The sequence below is a fragment of the Stegostoma tigrinum genome, chromosome 12, assembly GCF_030684315.1.
Source record: "Stegostoma tigrinum isolate sSteTig4 chromosome 12, sSteTig4.hap1, whole genome shotgun sequence".
NCBI lineage: Eukaryota > Metazoa > Chordata > Chondrichthyes > Orectolobiformes > Stegostomatidae > Stegostoma > Stegostoma tigrinum.
The window spans coordinates 34,805,948-34,822,813 of record NC_081365.1 but is presented as its reverse complement, the minus strand read 5'-3'; the positions used below and the strand labels follow the sequence as shown (position 1 = coordinate 34,822,813).

Below are 16,866 nucleotides of genomic sequence, written 5' to 3'. Positions count from 1 at the left end.
ATCAGAGTTAATGTTTCAGGTCAGGTGAGCCTTCCTCAGAATTGTTTTTTTTCTTCACAGATGCTGCCAGACCTGCTAAACTTGTCCAGCAACCTCTGTTTTTGTTCCAGATTTGCAGCATCTGCAGTTCTTGCGGTTTTTACTTAAGTAGCAAATTTGATGTTACTTTAACTGAGCATTAGTTTGCAACCCACTAAGTTTCTCATATGATGAAAGTAGCATGCACCAGGAATAGTTGGAGGGTAATTTAAAACATGACCTACACATCTCTCATTTAGTCCTTTGGACGAGCTTTACTTTTAAGAGGCAAAAATTCAACTCACATCTCAAAGGACAATTCTCCAGATTTGAATATCAAAATGTAACCATATAATTGCCTCTTTCATTGCTGCCATTGTGCCATAAAATCTTTTGGCTTCAAGGGTACAAAAGCAGTGCAAATGTTTGGTGGATGTTCCTTTTCTTTAATTACATGGCAGAATACAATACTGTTCCACTAGGTTCACGTTCAATTGTGGATTTTTTTAATATTCCTATTCAGCACAATGCTTGAATAACACTTTTTGGCAAAATGAATGATATTTTCAGTTTTTACAAACTTTCAGAATGACAATTGAGGAATGACTTATAAAACAGAAGAAGGAAATTGATGTTCTTATGATGGTGTGAAAAGAATTAGTATGTGGCCCTTTGTGTTCTTTCAAAGGAGTTTTGTGCATTCAGCTGGGAGGTGATAAGATGTATCTAGCATGTAGGCTGGATAACAGCCATAAGCCATAGCAGCTGTATGCTAATAAGACTGTACAATGGTGCAGACAGGAAAAACCTGCCACAGTACAAAGCATCAATTCTAGTCATTAGCAATTTCATAAAAAATAAAATTCTCTCTGTGGTAAAATACCCTACTGACCTCATGACGGTGCTGAAGCTCTTTTACAAAGACAAGCAATTAAATATCCTAGATTGTACTGTATAAATTGATGTTTTGAAGCCTTTAAAAAATCCTCGAAGAGGGGACAATGTATAAAATATAAAACACTGATATTGGTATAGCGACATTCACGCCACACAACTTCCAGGCAATAAACATCCCCCAGCAGGCGAGAAGCCAGCCAGATCAAAGGCTAGAAATCTTTAAGTAATTCACCTCTTGAACCCCCAAAGCCTGTTCACCATCGACAAGGCACAAATCAAAAGTGTGATGGAAAAGTCTGTACTTGCCTGGCAGATTGCAGCTCCAACAACACTCTACACTAGACAAGACAAGAAAACCTACTTGATTGGCACCACATTCATTCGCTCCACCACTGGTACTCCATAGTAGCAGTGCAAACATATCCCAAACATACATTTATACACAGGCAGGACATGACAGTGAAGCTCTGCAAAGGTATTATGAATGAGAAAAATAAGCAAAAATGAACAAACACCCTATAGGCCAAGGATTCAAGTGCAAAAGATAGAATCGTTTGACTTCTCCTAATTACTTTCGGTTTCTTGTCAATGAGATATGAATGATGTTTGGTTGCAGAGCAATTGAAGATCCTGGACCAAAGTTTAGATTCAACTGGGAATCCTGATAGTTGAAGCTTTCAGGATTCACAAATACATTGAGAGACGTAACTTCTTTCCTTGCAAAGCTGTCCAGCAACCACCAGCTTTTTCCCAATTCCCACCTTCAGAAGAGATGAAATTTGGTATTTCCAGTTTGGAGGTCCTTTTCTCACTCCCAAATTAAAGATGCATGCAAGAAGGTAGCTGGAGTATTGTGTGTGATTTAATCTGCGTATAGACTAGGCAAAACACGTTTGTAGTAATACTATGGTGGATGAATTCCTGGAATATGTACAAGATTTTGTCTTAGACCATTTCGTTGAAGAGCCACCTAGAGAATAGACTATTCCAGATTTGACTTTCTGCAGTGAGAAAGGTTTAATTGATAATCTTGTTGTGAGAAGTCCTTTGGGGGGAAAAAGTGACCCTAAGGTGATAGAATTCTTCATTATGATGTAAAGTAAACCATGCAATCTAAGTTTAGAATCTAAGTACTAAACCTAAACCAAGGAAACTTACCCAGGTATGAGTGGTGAGTTGGGTTTGAGACTGAGTAACTTAATTAAAAGGCATGACAGTGGGTAGACTGGTTAATATTTAAGGAATGAATGAAATGCATGCATTGCAACTGTTATACATCTGTTTTGAATGAAAGAGCACAGTGGCTCAATCATAGTTAGCAGAAGAAGGTGTGTACGAAATGATCAGAGGTATAGAGTGGACAGCCAGAAACTTTTTCCTTGGTTGGAGGTAACTTAAGAGGTGGCATTGTTTTAAATTGAGCAGAAGTTGATATAGGGGAGACGCCAGAGGTAGGTTCTTAGAGTGGTTGCTGGAGAGGCTAGTGGCGTAGGCCTCATTAGGGACATTTAAACAGCTATTAGATAGGCAAGGGTGGAGGTTAGATAGGCCTTCGGTTTAGGGTAAAAGTTCAGCACTACATCGTGTTCTATGTCCTGTTCTATGTTTTATGCCTTTGGCAAACAAACCCAAAAAGTACAGAGGCTGCTGCTGAGCAACCTTCAGCACAAGGCCTCTTCGATCTCATTCTGTTTGTCTGGCAACTAAAGTTAAAGTAGTGATCTTTCATCTCTTTTTTTTAAAATGCATTGGTCAACGCAGTTGTTCAAATTTTTGTGCTTTTCCAGTAAATAGCAAATAACCTAAAGTTCTCCTCAACACATTTCCCAAGAAATCATATGATAAATCTCTCTCCAACCCAGTGATGTCAAAACTGTTCCATTTTCCACTTCCGATCATTCACAAATATGTTTTTCTAATCTATTAATTGACCATTTTAAGGATATCAATCAGCAGTAATATGTAAAATCCATTCATGGACTTTCCTGCCATGAATTTAATCCTACCTAGCACTGTCCCACCTGATTAAATGCACCCTCCTCCCCCACCAAACACCTCATGGACAAGGACACAGGATTCAGGCCCTGGATTTAACATGTGCGCACTCTGAGTTCCACTTTTGTTAAGGAACTGATAGATGTCTGTTTGATGCTTAAAAGGCCTTTAAAATTACATGGGTAATTCTATTTTGAATGGGTTGCTCTCCTCATGCTTCAAGCTCTTGATGTTGAGAAGGCAGGTGGATTGCCAATGTTTTAAATGACAAATAAGTCTTTGGTTGGCTTTTAGGAGCACCAAAGCTACTGTTGTGGAGCACTTTCTAATCTAATTTTCTCTCAAAATATAGAGAAACTATCTCTATAGAGAAACAGTAACCTTTGTTTGGCATGGCTGAAGTTCAATACTAAGCACTGCAAAGGAATGAAGCTTTGTTCTCCATGGGATAGCATCTGTGTATGACACAAACTAAGCTCTAACACAATGGTGAGAAGTATACTGCACCCAAGTATCCTGTCCTTTGATATACACAAGCTGGAAAGAGAGGATATGAATTAGAGACTTAACCACAAAAGAGATGGAAGTGGAAAAACCTGCTTTGATAGGATGTGTACTCTGAACCTCAGCTCTGGGAACTTCTATTTTAAGATTTGCACTAGTCTCAGCATCTGGGAAGGTAGTGTAGTCAGTAACATATTATAGTTTGGGAAGGAGGAAATTAATATCTTTAGCTATTCCAATGCTCAATTGGAAGAGATTGTGACTCATAATAACTAGATACCAGACAACATTGATGTGGTCATGGAGTTAAAGGATGTGGTGAGAACGAGATTGTCATCAACGCAAATATAAAAAGATATCCCATAGCTTTGGATGACATTCTCAGTAGGTAATGTGCAGTCGAGGAATGAAAAAACAAAGTTGCGAGAGATTTTGCATGGAATTTTTCTGTGATGAAAAGAGAGAGTTTGGAGAATCCAGAATACTGGTTTTGAATCCAGTAGCAGGTTCAGTAACACATTCAGTTTCACCACCTGGACAATTTAGGAAGGGCAATGGAATCAGTAGCATGGACAAAATTTCAAATGTTATGCAGAAGTGAAAGAAATGGTAATGCATCATTTTCAATTCTTCTGTTAGTTAATAAATGCTATCATTCTAAACATGTTTGAATTCTTCACGTTTCTCTTACCTGAGGGATAAAGATGAGACAGTTGATAGTTGAGGTACATAGGAATATTCCTCCAGATGTGATACCATAGGAAAGATTGGGCCAGGTGCTGAGGAATCTGATAGTGGGAATGATTATTCCTGCAGTAAACATGATCAGATAAACTCCTACCATGATGGTGACAGTTTGGTTTACAGGCGGACAGCTAACATTGCTGGTTAAACCAGCTAGGTATGTGCCATAGAACAGAAGACTTCCCTGTGTTTAGAAAATTACAATAGCTGTAAGTAACTTGTAAATAAAAAAACCATGCAACAAAACTATTCAATCAAAACATTTTTTAAAAACGAAAACCTATTAACTAGCTTACCCAGAGAATTTCAACAAGTCATTGTGGCAGAGATGCATGTTGTCAACATCAAACAATACGGAACAACTGGAGGCTGAGCCACAAAGCAAAAAGATAGTTGAGAGGTGAATAGGGACAAGAGATGCAGATTAAGCAAAGATTAATTTGAAGCATGAAGTGGCATGAGATAATAGGAGTAAGACAGAGTTCTTGCTTAAGACATGTTAACAGGAATAAAAAATTAAATTCTGATTACACTTAATACAACATTCATTTATATAACATCTTTAATTCAAAATACTTCCTGAATTGCTTCTGAAGCATTATCAGAAATTGATGGATGCAAAGCCAAATGATGATATTTTACAAAGAGCTTTAATGTAGGAGAGGTTGATTGAATAGCTTAGTCAAGGATGTCCAGAGCTCAAGGAACAGCCATTAATGGTGAAACAAAGGGAGGAAGAGGATGCATTAAAAGCCAAGACTGGAAGAGCTAAGAGTCCAGAGGATGAGGTCGAATGAGATACAGAGAACTGGAGGGGTAGACTAGGAAGGGAAATAAACAATTGGATGAGAATGGATGTGTTCGTCTTGGACAGAATGTCGGCCTAAAATCTTCAAGAAGATTTGTTGCTGGGTGGTGGATGAAGTTGTGGACGTGCTCGCTGATTCAGTGGGTTTGGGTTTGGTTGTAAGTATTTCATCACCCTGCTAGGTAACATCGTCAGTATCCCTCTGAAGTGTTGGTGTTAAATCCCACTTGTCATTTATATGACTCGGTTCACTGGGGTGGTTGGTATTAGAACAATAGAACGTAGAACAGTACACCACCGTACAGGCCCATGATGTTGTGCTGAACTTTTACCCCAATCCTAAGGTCTATCTAACATCCACCCTTACCTTACACTACCATCCATATGCCCATCTAATAGCTGCTTAAATGCCCCTAGTGGAGGCCGACTCCACTACCCTCTCTGGCAATACATTCCACAACCCTACCACTCTGTGTAAAGAACCTACCTCTGACGTCTCCCCTATATCTACCTCCACTCACTTTAAAATTATGCCACCTCAAAATAGCTACCTCCACCCTAGGAAGAAGTCTGTGGCTCACCACTCTATCTACACCTCTGATCATTCTTCTGGTTCTGTTTCTCAGTGTTTTGTGCATAGGGTCTAATTCAATGTGTTTGTTGATAAATGAGCCACAACACATGGCAGCAACCCAGAACTACAAAAAGCGAAACAGGAGCATTCTATACAGAGTCTTCAAAAGGAATGGATACTTAAAATACACAATTCATCGTTACCTCCTGAGACAGACCACAACAGGATGATACTACATAACCATACGCACTTATCACCCTACCAAACATCAAAGACATTCCAGACATAACCACAAGACGATTCGGGTCCCTAGGTATCAGAGTAGCCCACAAACCGACAACCATTCCAGAACAGCTACTTAGAAATGTAAAGGATCCCATACCTAAAACCAGTAAAACCAGTGTAATACCATGCAAAATACCATGCAAGGACTATGAAAAAGTCTGCCAAACTGGAAGAAAATTGACAATACAGATACACGAACATCAACTAGCCACCAAGAGACACAACCAATTCTCACTTGTCTCATTACACCTGGATAACAAAAGACACAAATTTGACTGGACAACACATAGATAATAGCACAAGCCAAACAGAGACACGCCAGGGAATTCCTGGAGGACTGGTATTCCAACCGGAACTCCATCAGCAAACACATTGAATTAGACTCTTTACAAACCGCTGAGAAATGGAACTGGAAAAATGTCAGGGCACCTTGAGCTAATGGAATGGGCAGAAGTGAACCCACTGCTTTGATGCTGTACCTAGAACTAGATAGCTAACAAGTAAGGATGAGATTTTCAGCAGCGTATAGGATGAAGTTATGGAGGTGGTCATAGATGACTTTCTGAAAGAGAATAAGGATCAGAAGTTTAGCTCTGGTTAGGTACAATGCTGGAATTGCAAATATGCAAGAAAAAACAGCCAGAGACAAGAGTTGGAATCTTGGGCTAGTATATGGACACTAAGGCAGTTCCAGAGGATAGCTTTAGTCTCCCCACTATTTATGTTGAGGAAATTATGGTTCATCTATTGAGTAGATGTCGGAGAAGCAGTTGGACACTGGAAGTTGAACAAGCTTTGTGGAAAGAAGTAAAACTGGAGTCTGGCCTAAACAATAAAATGAACAGTCATCTATGTCAGTATAAAGGGGAGAGAGGTACAGCTCTAGGGGTCCAGGTGATTACAGAATTAAGGGGATAAGCTCATTAAAGGATTGTAAACAAACAAAAGGATAAGAATTTTAAAATTTGGAGCCAGTGGAAGAAGAGTATGGCATGACTTGATTCGTGGGCACCTTGAGTTAATGGAATGGGCAGAAGTGAACCCACTGCTTTCATGCAGTACCTAGAACTAGATAGCTAACAATGAAACTAAGTGAGGGTAGTCTTAGTACGTTGCGAAATAGAGGAACAAAAATGGCACCATTAACCATTTTGAAGAATTCTGAGTGTTCAAGGAAGGACAAAGCACCTCAGTCAAAGGGCTGTCATTTGTGATTTTGGTTAGAGCTGTTTTAGTGATATGTCAGGGACAGGAAATGATTGGAAAAATCTGAATCTGGAGGTGTTGCAAAGGGAGGCCATATTTTGCAACAAATATGTTTGACAGATTTCAGAGATGGACAATAGCCCACAAGAGATTCCTGAAGACGAGGGATGTGGGAAGAGGATGGGGGAAATGGTAATATATATGAATGGTCCCTTGCAAGAGCCAAAATGGACATGCTGGATGAAATGGCCTCTTGTGCTGTGATGTTCTATATCAAGAAAGGGGTGATGATGTTGTTGTTGGAAACAAGGGATAACAATAACAATAACAGGGGATAGGCTTCGTCGGAGGCTCACTGATGATGTTACCTAGAATGGTGACAAAACGTCTGAAAACTAATCTTCCAGCTCAGCGAGCAAACTGACATCCAGAACAGGGGATAACAACCAAGGGACCTAACCAGTTTATAATGGTATACACTGTCAAAAGGGTCAAGAAGGAAGGCTGGATGGTCGGCTATTTGGTTTGATATAGTCAAGGGCATGACAAGATGAACTGTGAGACGTCATGAAGATATACAAGTGAAGTGTTAAAACCAATGGTAAAGTTTGGTTTGGTGGATGAGGAGAAGGCAGATGTGGGAAGAGAAACACAGGACAGTTAAATGCTCAGTCCCAGTCTTAGTGACAAAAGTCCATAAGTTAATTGTGCTTGTTGAAAGTAAAAGTGGAGGGAAGAATGGTTTAAGGACATGTTTGGTAATAGAGAAAATAAGCCTCGTTCTCAGGAATATTCCTGTTCTGCAGAAGAGAGCGACCACCTTGATACCGTCTAGTTGGATATGCTTTGGATGCAGTGCATAAGAATATTTGCCATTTATATTCACTTTTGTGAATGATAGGTCTACTACCGTCCAAACTGCCTTAACATGAAATTTAGTTTAAAAATGCAAGTTTTATTTTAAAGAAAATTTATTCATTGGAAATGACCATTGACAAGGCCACTATTTGATTGTAATCAAGATGGAGAGTCAAAAGATCATTAAGGTTGAAAAGAAATAATGCAATAGTTATAGAAGCAAACCAGCAGTCATGCTGAGGCATTCAAATTCCATGACGTCATAACGTGAAATTGAATAAATTGGGGATTGTAGTCAGAGCCAGAAGAAAATAACTCACCATAACTGTTGCAAGATATTATCAAAACCTGGAGATAGTAAGAACTGCCGATGCTGAAGTCAGAGATAGCAGTGTGGAGCTGGAGGAAAATAGCAGGCCAGGCAGCATCAGAGGAGCAGGAAAGTTGATGTTTCGGGTTGGGACCCTGATCAAAACCTGACTGTTTCAATAATATCCAAAAGACACAGCCTGCCATCTGCCCTTATTTAGATTACATCTGACTCAAGTCCATAATACACAATTGTTTTGATGTCAGTGGCAGCTATTTTAGCCTTTTGCTCAAAAAATGACCCAATAAATGAAGTGAAGTGTTGTCAGAGCTGCTGTGACACGTCCTACCAAGGATAAGAAGGATAGGTAATGACGTTGATCTTTACAAACCAAAATTTACTAAGTGAAGAAATAACAATTAATACCTTTAGGAGTAAAATAAGAATTATCCAGATTTCTGTGTACCGAGAAACACAACATTTCATGATTGTAATGGAGTAGGAAAGATATTTTTCAACTGCCTGAGGAATGAAGAAAACAATACAATTTCTGTTCAATATCAAAGGAGATTGATTGATTAATATTAAAGCAAAACAAATTATTTTGCAGGAGAAAAGAGAAACTAAAAGCTTCACAATTAAAAGTTTGTTTTACCCTCACTCCTGCATTTAAGGATTGTGTACACTGCAATGGGTCAACAATGCTCCATGTTGCCAGAATCAGCATATCCAAAGCAACCACTCCAGCTACCAGCCCCAGTAATTGAATGTCTTTGATAATCTGGAAAGGAAGGCAGATTTGGTTCATTACATCGTGGAAATTAGCAAAACCTCAATCACTTGGCTCAGACAGTAAACTGCAACATGAAATTATAATTGGTTTGTTTAATTCATGAACAGAGTGAATGAAAGATATTTCAAGGCTTCACTAAAGTTAAGAGCAACTAAACTTGCAAAGAAAACTATTCTTAACGGCTAAAAAAAACACCATGGATATAAAAACATCTGCAGTTACAATTAGTAATTTTAAAGGCCATTGACTAAAAAGTATATAATCTTCACTCTTTTTGATTTTTCTGAAATTTTTGTCAAAAACTATAAGCAAACAGTTACAATGAGGGAATCAAAGGTCCAGGATTGCTAGGTTGTGTAGCGCTTGTACCACTGTGATTCTTCCAAATTTCCAGCTTTACAGCACCATCGCTGTAGTCGCCATGGTAGTGCAGCTGTTCATTAAAACACATTTTGAAAGTAATTCCTGCCATAAATGGACATTTAAAGACCACAAAAATGAGAGTAATCACAAATGATTAGATCTGTTTGCTAGAACATTAATAAAGATAAATGTGAGGTATTACATTTTGGTACAACAGACAAGGGTAGGGCTTATACAATTAATAGTAGGGTCTTGGGTAGTACTGTAGAACAGAGGGGTGCAGTTACACAACTCATTGAAGTTTGTGTTACGAAAAGACAGGATGGTTAAAAATGCATTTGGCACGCTTGCCGTCATTTCTCAGTCCTTTGAGTATTGGAGTTGGGATGTCAAGTTGAGGTTGTACAGGATATTGGTGAGTCCTCTTCTCGAATACTGTGTCCAGTTCTAGTCACCCAGTTGGGAGGATATAATCAAGCTGGAGAGGGCTCAGAAGAGATTCACCAAGGTGTTGTTGGGTATGGAAGGTTTGAGTTATAAAGAAAGGCTGGATAGTCTGGGACTTTTTTTCCACTGGAGCATAGGAGGTTAAGAGATGACCTGAGAAATGTTTATAAAATAATGAAATGTTTAGATAGAGTTAATGGTAATTGTCTTTTTCCTAAGATGGGGGATTTCAAGACTATTTTTAGGTATATTTTTAAGGTAAGAGGAGAGAGATTTCAAAAAGACACAAGAGGCGAATGTTTTACACAGAGGGTGGTTTGCATGTGGAATGGACTTCTTGAGGAAATGGTGGATGTGGGTACAATTACAACATTTAAAAGACATTTGGATAAGTGCACAAATAGGAAAGGTTTGGAGGGACTTGGGCCAGGGGCAGACAAATGGGATTAGTTTATTTTGGGATTTTTTTTTCAACGTGGACTAGTTGGACTGAGGGCCTCCTTCCATGCTGTATGACTCTGACTTTGTAATTCTACATAATTAAAATTCCTGGATGCCCGTACAAAGTTGGAATCACCAACTTGAAGACTAGATTCGCCAACTTTTAGGTACATTTAAATCATCATAGGACAAGCATATGGATGTACATGGAATAGTGTAGGTTAGATGGGCTTGAGATCAGTATGACAGGTCGGCACAACATCGAGGGCTGAAGGGCCTGTGCTGTGCTGTAATGTTCTATGTTCTATGTTCTACATCTGGAAATACAAATATTATAGTATATTCAAAAAAAGCATTCAGTCATTGTCTTGATATAGTGTTAAAAGTAATTTAGTTTGGTTTTTGTGGACCTCATCCCTTGATCTTTTTGAACCATATATGATCTTGGTGTTTTTTTTCTATGGTAATTCCTCTTCTCTGTTGATCTCTTGCCCATACTCTGTCCCTGGACTTTACTGTGCTAGCAATTGTGTTTTGTAGTTTCCAGCCTGGTTGTCTCTTTGCTCATCTTCACACCATTTCAGTTATGATTGTTCACAGGGATGTTTGGCTGTAGCTTCTGAGACAGAGATGGAAGTTATGTTCTCAAACCCCTATCCATCAATAACATTAACAGTGATAAATCTGTAGCAGTGACAATTTTAACTTAATTTTGCAAGATTTAAATTTTTGTTTTATTCAATTATGCTGAAATTCACAAGCTGTTCACAATACTCCTGTATTCATTCAAGATGAGTGGAGTGAACTTGGGACATGAATAAAACCATATTCACCTGCCATCATCTTGAACTGCTAATTTGCAAAACATGGACTAGTGTCTTAGACAACACTGTTCAGAATGCCATGTATTTGGCAAGATTTTCTTGCGTGGTAGTTCTGTACTGATCTTATATAGACAGTTTACATAGATCCATACTTGAGGTGGATCAATAATAACAACAAAGATCTTCCTCTGGGTGCAAATAAATCCATTCTCAAGTGTTCCCATGACTTTGATGGAAAAGATGATGATGATAGTGGTTCTTTCTTTCTTTTGGCTGACCACCACACACACACAATGCAATTATTGGTTACTTTTTCTATGTAATCCCTGGCCACCACGCTGCCTGTTGTATTCTCTGACACAGCCTTGTAATGCGCAAATTATGTTGATGAATTCTCTTAAAAAGTTTCAGGTCTAAGTGCTGTTAGTATTAATAATCTCTCATTGAACACTAGCAAATTATGAATCACAGTGCCTAGGCACAAGCCTAGGCTGCTTGAAATATTGATGTAGCTGACAGTATTACGTGTCTATTCTGACTAGTCTTCCAATGGAACTCTCCCAATTTCAGTTAGTGTTTTTATCAGGTAAGATTCATGGTGGGTCTCCATTGCTTTGAGTGATGTTTCTCTTGCAACCTTCCACTCATTACCTCTTTAGACATGTAACCTGACTCATTCCTGGGCAATTGAATGGCCAGAGAGATGGAGGTGCTCATCACTGCCTGGCTGGCCTGACATTTACACCGCTGGCACAATGTTTAAAAACTAGCAGCACAATACTGCAGATGCTGTAAGTCAGGAATGATCCCTCACAATGTGGTTGCTGAGTCTCTGAGTTCAAAACAAGGCCCAGAGGAAAGGAAATCTTGCAACCTGAATCAAAAGCAGAGATCTAGAGACCTTGGATAGATTTAAGAGGAAGGCAGTCCTTTTTCCTGCAAAACACTGCAGGAGGCAATGACAGAAGACTATTGCAGTCTGGACCGATAATGCAGCCTGGATCACGATGGTGTCCCTGGTGAAGTGGAACACCCAGCTCAGCAGAAAGATAATCATTGATGTTCTGTATTCCACAAGACTAAGTGACACCATCTTTCCACTGCTATCACTCATTCACAAGGCCACCTGAAGAAGGAATGAGACTCCTGAAGCTTGTGTCTTCAAATAAATCTGTTGGATTACAACCTGGTGTAGTGTGATTTTTGACCTTGTCGATCCCAGTCCAATACTGGCACCTCCACATCATTTAATCTTTGCCATTCTGCATGCTTCTCATGGACTAAAATTGTCATTATTAACAGAAACACTGGCACCTCTGCCTTCTCTCCACTGTTACAGGCTTCCTGCATGATCGCAGGGACCAGCATTCAGTAAGCTACAGCCCCCAGGTATCTGCCCTTATTTACACACAGGAAATTTTTCTGCGAAAACACGGTGTGAGGCTAGATGAACACAGCAGGCCAAGCAGCATCAGAGGAACAGGAAAGCTTGACATTTTGGGTTGGGACCCTTTTTCAGAACTTTTCTCCTCCTCTGCTGCCTGGCCTGCTGTGTTCATCCAGCCTCAAACCGTGTTATCTCCAGCATCGGCAGTTCCCACTATCTCAGGAAATTTTTCTGCTTAGTTTATCAGGGAAGGAAAGAAGAATTGGATATGGCACCTTAATGAGATGTAAAGGCATAAAAAGAAGGTAGTCGCTTCCCAATGGCAAGACTCTGAAATAATTATTTTAAAATGGTGAGAAAGTAGTAAAGAAAATTCTCAGGCTCTAGATACTAATTTTCTATTCCCTCCATATTTTCCCAACACTTGTACAGTTGTTCATGCCACAACAGGGAAGGGAAATTTCATTGACTTAGTATTTCTTTATCTGAATACAGTTTCATCATGTTCTTGTACTTTTCAAATTTATTGCAGTTTTTCTTCTGTAGCCAATAAATATTCCGTGACTGCTGACATTTGGGCTTCAATCTTTTGCACGTAGTCCACAGATTCTTTAGTTGTACTAGTATTCTCAACAGTGTATCTACAGTCATTTGGTAGTCGACCTGCACATATTTAGTTGTTGAGTCAGACCTGATTGCCTCAGTTGTCTAATGAATTCTCGGCAGCATCTTGACTACTTCTTTTGTATTTAGACATTTATGGTTTGTTTGCTAACGAACTATAAACCCATTAATTAATCTAGAGACTTTTGATATGCCCATATTGTTGCTAAACTTTCCTTTTCAATCGTGGCATATTGTGTTCTGTATCATAAGCAATCTAGAAACGGAGTCTATGCTTTTCATCTTTCTACTCCTGAAAAAGTACTGTCCCCAATCATGTGGTCATTAGTAGCTGTTTCAAAGGCTTATTTCCCTATGTTAAATACGGTTAAAAATGACCTACCTGGTTCACCGTCCTCAGGAATCTTTGAAGCTCGGTAATGTTTCTTGGTGGTGAAAAATCTCTGTTTATCTTTAAGCTCAGAAGTCACATGACACCAACTCACAGTCCAACAGGTTTATTTGAAATCACAAGCAATCGGGTGAAGTGAAGAAAAACGCATTGGCACAGAATTTATAGGCAAAAAGATCAAAAGATCATACAGACAGTGAGTGGTGCATCAACAGGGTGAATAACAAATCTCTGCAGGTGGTCAAAAGTGTCAGACAATGTCAATAAAGGGTCACTAGTTGAAGAGCAAGTGAAGGGATGACCTACGATCTGATTAATTGAGGCAGGGAGGTAATTACAAAAAATAAAAAATAAAATGGTGCTGAAGATAAACCAAATGGCTAGAATAACATGACAGGGGTAAGAGTTGCATGCTGAAGCGTTTATCCAAAGTAACAAGTATTCCAAAACTCTGCAAACTAATTATAGTAGAAAGATCATAACAAGTTACCAAGATGATAGTGTCAAAACAGGACAGTAAGGAAGATTTTACAGATACAGAACAATGTGGTGGGGTTACATGTAGTGTGACATGAGCCCAAGATCATGGTTGAGGCCGTCTTTCGTACCCATGAAAGCCTCTGCAATCTTGTTAACCTTTTGAATTAATTTCAGCTGTAGACCTGATCCTTCAACTGTGGTTGTTTGTTCCACTGCCTGCTGCTTAGGATTGGTACTGCTATCTGGTTTCCAGGTCCACTTGTCAGACCTCTGCTGTGCCCTGATGACCTGGTGTGTCTTGAAAGATTTTACCCCTCCTTCCTGACCATGATATTCACTTCAATAACTGAATTCATTGTCTGCTTTCATTTTTTTGATGCCTTTTCTGCAACACCATGTGTAAGTGTGCAGGGACTAACTCTAATTAATTAATGAAGTACTGTTCCTTGAGTCCAAGGTACTTTCTGTAAGAATGTTATTTACAGTTTAGTCACACACACACACACACACGAACACACACACACGAACGACTCTGGTGTCCAGTTCCCTTTAAATAAGTATGTGATGTGGGTATCATCAGTATACGTTCAACAGAGTCTCGTTACTCTACAGTCAACTGCAAAGACTAATATTTCTTTTGATTATTGGACCTGCATAATCAAATTAGCTTAGACTTAATCTACTGAATAATTACACGGTATCTGTTCAATGAAGCAAATGTACAGACTTCATGAAAAATTTATGAAGAAACAGTAATAGCAGAATCTGTTATTACTTTTGGCAACATTTTTGAGAGGGTTCATAGTGCTAAAGATGTCACAGTGCGACACTTTGCATTGTTGCTTTGCAATTGCAGAGTTTGGTCACAGATTCCCTACAAGTCTCTTTAAAAAAACTCTAGAATATTTTGCAGTCTATAAATTGCCAACATTTTCAAATTATTCACTGATTTGTCCTGTAGGTCCTTAATTGCTCAGTAAAGACTTTAATTCAGAAGATGTTCATCAGCCTTTCCATAAGCCTGTGCTTAGACTTGATATTTTGCCTGGAGCTGTAAGCGTAAGCTACATTTGATTAATTCAGTGCACCTGACTTCCAAGGATGTTTCACTGCAACAAGCTATTGTGCTGAAGTATTTTCTTTTGAATTTGGATGTTTTCACTACTTTTCTTCATAATTTTGAAAATCAAGACTTGTTTCCAGACCTTGAAAGAGCTAACATTCACAGGGAATGATCAAGGTGCAAGTATGAAAGAAAAGCTAGTAAATATACTTGATCTTTGCATATTTATTTTGTATTCTATAATTACCAAAGCACACCAAGCTGGAGGAAAGAGAAAGTTGGCTAGAGAACCTATTTATGTTCATATGCAGCCAGATGCCTTTTAAATGTTGCTATTGTACCAGCCTCGACCACTGTCTCTGGCAGTTCATTCCATACATACTCCACCTGCTGCATATAAAAAAAACTTTTCCTTTCGTCGCTTTTAAATCTTTCACTTTTAATGTTAAACTTATGCCCTATGCTTTGGACTCCCTTACCCTTGGAAAAAGACCTTGTGTATTTACCCTATCCATGCTCCTCATGATTTTATAAACCTCTATAAGGTCACCCCTCAGTCTCCAATGCCCAGGGAAGAAAGTCTCACCTATTCAACCTCACCCTATAGCTCAAATCTTCCAATCCTGGCAACATGCTTATAAATATTTTCTGAACCCTTTCAGGTCCAACAACATTGTTCCTATAGTTCGGAGACCAGAATTGAACACAATATTCTAAAAGTGGCTTGACCAATGTCCTGCACAACCACGACATAACTTCACAATTGACATACTGAATACACTGATCAATAAAAGCAAGTGTACCAAATGCCGCCTTCACCACCCTGTCTACCTGTGACAGATCCAATGTCTCAGACTTGTAAGCAAAAGTTTCAAATTACTTACACCCAAGAAACAGCTTACTGAGGTAAAATTTGTAGACAATTCTTTGTAAACGTAAGTGTGAGAGCAATAGGGACAAGAACTGAAATGACAGTCACTTGATTGCTTGCCTGTTAAAAATATTTTTTGTTTTGCAGTGAACTGAATTAATAAGAATATTAAGACAACAAAGTGTGGAGCTGGATGAACACAGCAGGCCAAGCAGCATCTTAGGAGCACAAAAGCTTTTGTGCTCCTAAGATGCTGCTTGGCCTACTGTATTCATCCAGCTCCACACTTTGTTATCTCGGATTCTCCAGCATCTGCAGTTCCCATTATCTAATAAGAATATTAATATTAGTTTGATTTTGAAAATCAATCTGTAAAGATTTGAATCAATTATCTCCACTTGTGTTTTACTGAGGGAAACAATCGAAGTTAATCATACATAGAACATAGAACAGTACAGCACAGTACAGGCCCTTCAGTCCACGATGTTGCGCTGAACTTTTAACCAAAACCTAAGGTCTATCTAACCGCCGCCCCCCCCCCCCCCCGTACCTTATACTAGCATCCATACGCCAATCTAATAGACACTTAAATGCCCCTAATGAGGCCGACTCCACTACTCTCTCTGGCAATGCATTCCACACCCCTACCACTCTGAGTAAAGAGCCTACCTCTGATGTCTCCCCTCTGTGACCAATTCTAACGCATTCACATCCATGAACCCAAATAAGCCTATTGGCAAAACAAATAAACCTCACCCTCTCATTCTAGTACAGTACTTTGGGAGAAGTTTGAAGATAGAATGTTTGGACTAATAAAACAATTTTCTTACTGCTCACTGTTTGGTGTCTCAGGAAGATGTTTATATCTATGCTTTTGTTCACACATTTGCAGTTCGGCATTCTTAAAATATTTTTACTCAATCTGATCGATATATCCCACCTTAGGAACAGGTGGGACTTGAATCAAAGTATTTCTGGGTTTC

At 39.0% G+C, this 16,866-nt stretch overlaps 1 protein-coding gene across 1 annotated transcript in view; it reads right to left on the bottom strand.

The window, feature by feature from the left end:
- gpr156 (G protein-coupled receptor 156) overlaps positions 1-16,866 on the bottom strand; it is a 34,584-nt gene that overhangs the window by 7,130 nt on the left and 10,588 nt on the right. Inside the window, exons 3-5 of the mRNA XM_048540736.2 lie at positions 8,855-8,980; positions 8,626-8,721; positions 4,106-4,342 (exon numbers count right to left, since the gene is read on the bottom strand). Of these exons, the coding sequence (XP_048396693.1) occupies positions 4,106-4,342; positions 8,626-8,721; positions 8,855-8,980 (459 nt within the window). The remainder of the gene's footprint in view (positions 1-4,105; positions 4,343-8,625; positions 8,722-8,854; positions 8,981-16,866) is intronic.